At 42.2% G+C, this 4004-nt stretch overlaps 1 protein-coding gene across 1 annotated transcript; it reads right to left on the bottom strand.

The window, feature by feature from the left end:
* LOC149451525 (uncharacterized) lies at positions 1–2909 on the bottom strand. Its single transcript, XM_089690586.1, has one exon. The coding sequence runs from the start codon at positions 2897–2899 to the stop codon at positions 1583–1585; it is 1317 nt and encodes a 438-aa protein (XP_089546712.1). The 5' UTR covers positions 2900–2909; the 3' UTR covers positions 1–1582.
* Between the last annotated feature and the right edge of the window lie 1095 nt (positions 2910–4004).

The raw sequence follows: 4004 nt of genomic DNA, 5'->3' as shown, positions 1-4004 counted from the left end.
TGAGAAAATATTGTTTTTATTAAAAATTTTGGTCTTTTTTTGTTTATAGAGCAGAAAATAAGAAGTGCACAGGTGATCAATGACCACTAAGGGAAAACTATTTGTGTGAAAAAAAGGATGAAAATTTCATTTACGTACACAATAATCAATAAACAGAATATCGCACCTTATCACCTACAAAAATATCTACTATACCCAAAAGAAAAGTAAACTTTCACCCTTGAAAGTATGTGTACATGTAACTAAACTCTTCTTTAAACATAGATGAATCTATCCCAATATACAATAAAATAATACATAAATACAATTTACAATAAAATAAATTGTAAATTAAAATTAATATCCCAAAAAATTATATATCAAACTAAATGTCCCAAAAAATAAATGTCCAAAATGTCTCTGTAAAGATGTCTTTCCAAATTCCAAAGCAAACTCGTATCATCTTTAATCATCCAGTATGGAAATTCCAAAATTCTTTGTGAACCTCAAAAAAATAAACTTCTGATAGTGTATTACCTTTAAACTGAACATACATGTAAAATAGTGAAAGAACCGTGTATCATGCCAACTGCATACCGTGAGCTCACACGTGAAAAAACAATTCCTCTACCAATATATCAATCTCTGAATATGTAAATACACTCGTGACAAGAATCAGAAGAGTGACCATTCCAAGTCCAAACGATGAAACGTGATCACCTCCAAATAGTGAGAATGGAGAATAACCCAAATCTCTAATAGTGAGCTCTACAAACTCAATAATAGTGAACAATAAAGTGCTCTCCTCCAACTGGTGCAACAATGGATCATTCCCCTCTGGAAATAAATCACAGGCTTTCAGGGGATAGTCGCACTCTCCAGGCTTCCTAATGTTCCTGTTGGCACTCTTCCATATTCCTCATCAGGTGAGATAGGAGACAATCAGCGCTATATAGTAACAGAAGTCAATATTTATTGAATATCTTACATTACAATTGAAGAATATCAGCTTCCAGCATTCAGAACAGCTCAGGTGTAGTCCTATGTATAGAGAACCGCATGTTCCCACTGCCCCATTTATTTTTTGGGGCATTGCGCCATTCATGGTGTCACCCGCCTCTGGATGAACATTGCTGGGAGGTCTCTTCATTTCTCTGCTCCATACTTCCCGTCTTTATAGGGTCTATTCATAAAATGTTTGTATAGCAATTCCCTCATTGAGAGTTCATGTCCATTCCTCCTGTGTGAATGGGGGAACCAATGTTATTAGGATCACATCTGAGCTGCTGGAATGTCTTCCATTGATGGAAAATACATTGAAAACTTCTTCTCCTGCCATCAATGGCCGACCCGGTCCCACACTTCATCCATGTCTTTGGGGGCCTCTGATCTCCTTATGAACTGTTTCTTCCATGATGAAGATCAGCCATGGAGTATATCTGAGGTGTATATCAGGGTGTGCTTCTTCCCCACATGAGAGCTGGGATGTCCAGCAATATTCATCTAGAAGACATTTCCCACACTCAAGGCACTAATACACCTCCAGGGTTGTGTGGGACCCCTGATGTACAGGAAGACAGGACTTCAGTGAGGAACAATTCCCTCACTCAGGACAGGAAAGTGGCTTCTCCCCCGTGTGAGATCTCTGATGTGTGTGAAGATTGAACTTCACTGAAAAACATTTCCCACACTGAGGACAGGAATATGGCTTCTCCCCTGTGTGAGATTTCTGATGTCTGTAAAGATTGGACTTCACTGAAAAACATTTCCCACACTCAGGACAGGAATGTGGCTTCTCCCCCGTGTGAGATCTCTGATGTCTGTAAAGAGTGGACATCTGTGAAAAACATTTCCCGCACTCAAGACATGAATGCGGCTTCTCCCCCTTGTGAGATTTCTGATGTTTATGAAGAATGGACTTCCGTGCAAAACATTTTCCGCACTCAAGACAGTAATATGGCTTCTCACCCGTGTGAGATCTCTGATGTCTGTGAAGACTGGACATCTGTGAAAAACATTTCCTGCACTCAGGACAGGAATATGGCTTCTCACCTGTATGAGATCTCTGATGTGTGTGAAGAAGGGACTTCACTGAAAAACATTTCCCGCACTCAGGACAGGAATACGGCTTTTCCCCCGTGTGATATCTCTGATGTCTGTAAAGATGGGACTTCAGTGAAAAGCATTTCCCGCACTCAGGACAGGAATACGGCTTCTCCCCCGTGTGAGATCTCTGATGACTATGAAGTTTGGACTTCTCTGAAAAACATTTCCCACACTCAGAACAGAAAAATAGCTTCTCCCCCGTGTGAGATCTCTGATGTCTGTAAAGACTGGACTTCACTGAAAAAAATTTCCCGCACTCAGGACAGGAATACGGCTTCTCCCCCATGTGAGATCTTTGATGTGTGTAAAGATTGGACTTCACTGAAAAACATTTCCCGCACTCAGGACAGGAATACGGCTTCTCCCCCGTGTGAGATCTTTCATGCACATTAAGATGGGATTTATGATGGAAACCCTTCCCACACTCAGTACAGGAATATGACTTCTCCCCATGGTGAGATTTCTGATGTCTGCAAAGATTGGACTTCTTTGAAAAACATTTCCCGCACTCAGGACAGGAATACTGTTTCTCCCCCGTGTAAGATATTTTATGCAGATTATGACCGAATTTAGAACAGAACCTCTTCCTGCACTCAGTATAGGAGAAGCTCTTCCCTGTTGGAGGGCCGGCCCGGTCCCGCACAGTCTGAGGTTCCTCTGGATACGAGGAATCCGATGGTCCATCTACACTGGGTGGTGCCGGATGGACATTGGAGGGAGCCAGGTTTTCTCCTGGACTATACTGTGTGATGTCCTCATCTTCTACTTTCCAGTCTGGAGACAAAGTGAGACAATCCTCGGAGGTTTTCCTCATCTCCCGGCCATGGACTAAAATACAAAGACAAAGAGGATTACTAGACAGGAGCTGATTGGTTCCCCCAAACCAGGACTCCGCCCACATCAGGCAGCTTGGTCTCTGAGGAGCTTACAATTCCACCCTCAAGGGAACTAGGAAATGGCTCCTCTGATCTCCTACCAGGTCATTTCTTTATTCATGGACCTTAGTCAGAGAGTGAGGAAACAACCAGAACTGTCTTTTATAGGAGGGACAGTGATGAGGGGATTATAGGACGAGGGTCCCCACCCCCTCTATCACTCATCGCCATCTTCCCAACACAAGAAGTACTGCACTTCCTTATTTAGTCCATGATTTAGTCATGAAGAACAGCGGGGCTGAGCCCCACCAGAGGTCAGAGAGTGAGGATGGGGGGAGAACAACCAAGATGAAGACTGGACTGATCCTGAAGACCACCATCATTGGGGTATTGGCTCCTCCCTCATTATCACTTTCTGTTTAAGGGTCCAAAGTTGGAGGATGTTATCACATTATTATCACCATGTAAAAGTCTGTGCTCCAATCACATCATCCGATATAAAATGTCCAGCTGGTAGGAAATGGGTGTAACAAAAGAGAATCCATATTATGTGTATATATAGCAGTGGGGGGAGGGGGAGAGCAGAAGTCAGGACTATGGAGTATATAGTGCAGGGGTCAGGAGTATGTATGTACAACATAGAGTATATAGTGCAGGGGTCAGGAGGATGTAATGTACAACACAGAGTATATAGTGCAGGGGTCAGGAGGATGTAATGTACAACATAGAGTATATAGTGCAGGGGTCAGGAGTATGTAATGTACAACATAGAGTACATAGTGCAGGGGTCAGGTGTATGTAATGTACAACATAGAGTATATAGTGCAGGGGTCAGGAGTATGTAATGTACAACATAGAGTATATAGTGCAGGGGTCAGGAGTATGTAATGTACAACATGGAGTATATAGTGCAGGGGTCAAGAGTATGGAATGTACAACATGGAGTATATAATGCAGAGGGCAGGAGTATGTAATTTACAACATAGAGTATATAGTGCAGGGGTCAGGAGTATGTAATGTACAATATAAATTATATAGTGTAAG

The sequence above is a fragment of the Staurois parvus genome, unplaced genomic scaffold (assembly GCF_062004578.1).
Source record: "Staurois parvus isolate SC_StPar_1 unplaced genomic scaffold, SC_StPar_1.0 ptg000534l, whole genome shotgun sequence".
NCBI lineage: Eukaryota > Metazoa > Chordata > Amphibia > Anura > Ranidae > Staurois > Staurois parvus.
The sequence above is the reverse complement of the archived record's forward strand: the minus strand, read 5'-3'. Positions and strand labels throughout refer to the sequence as shown.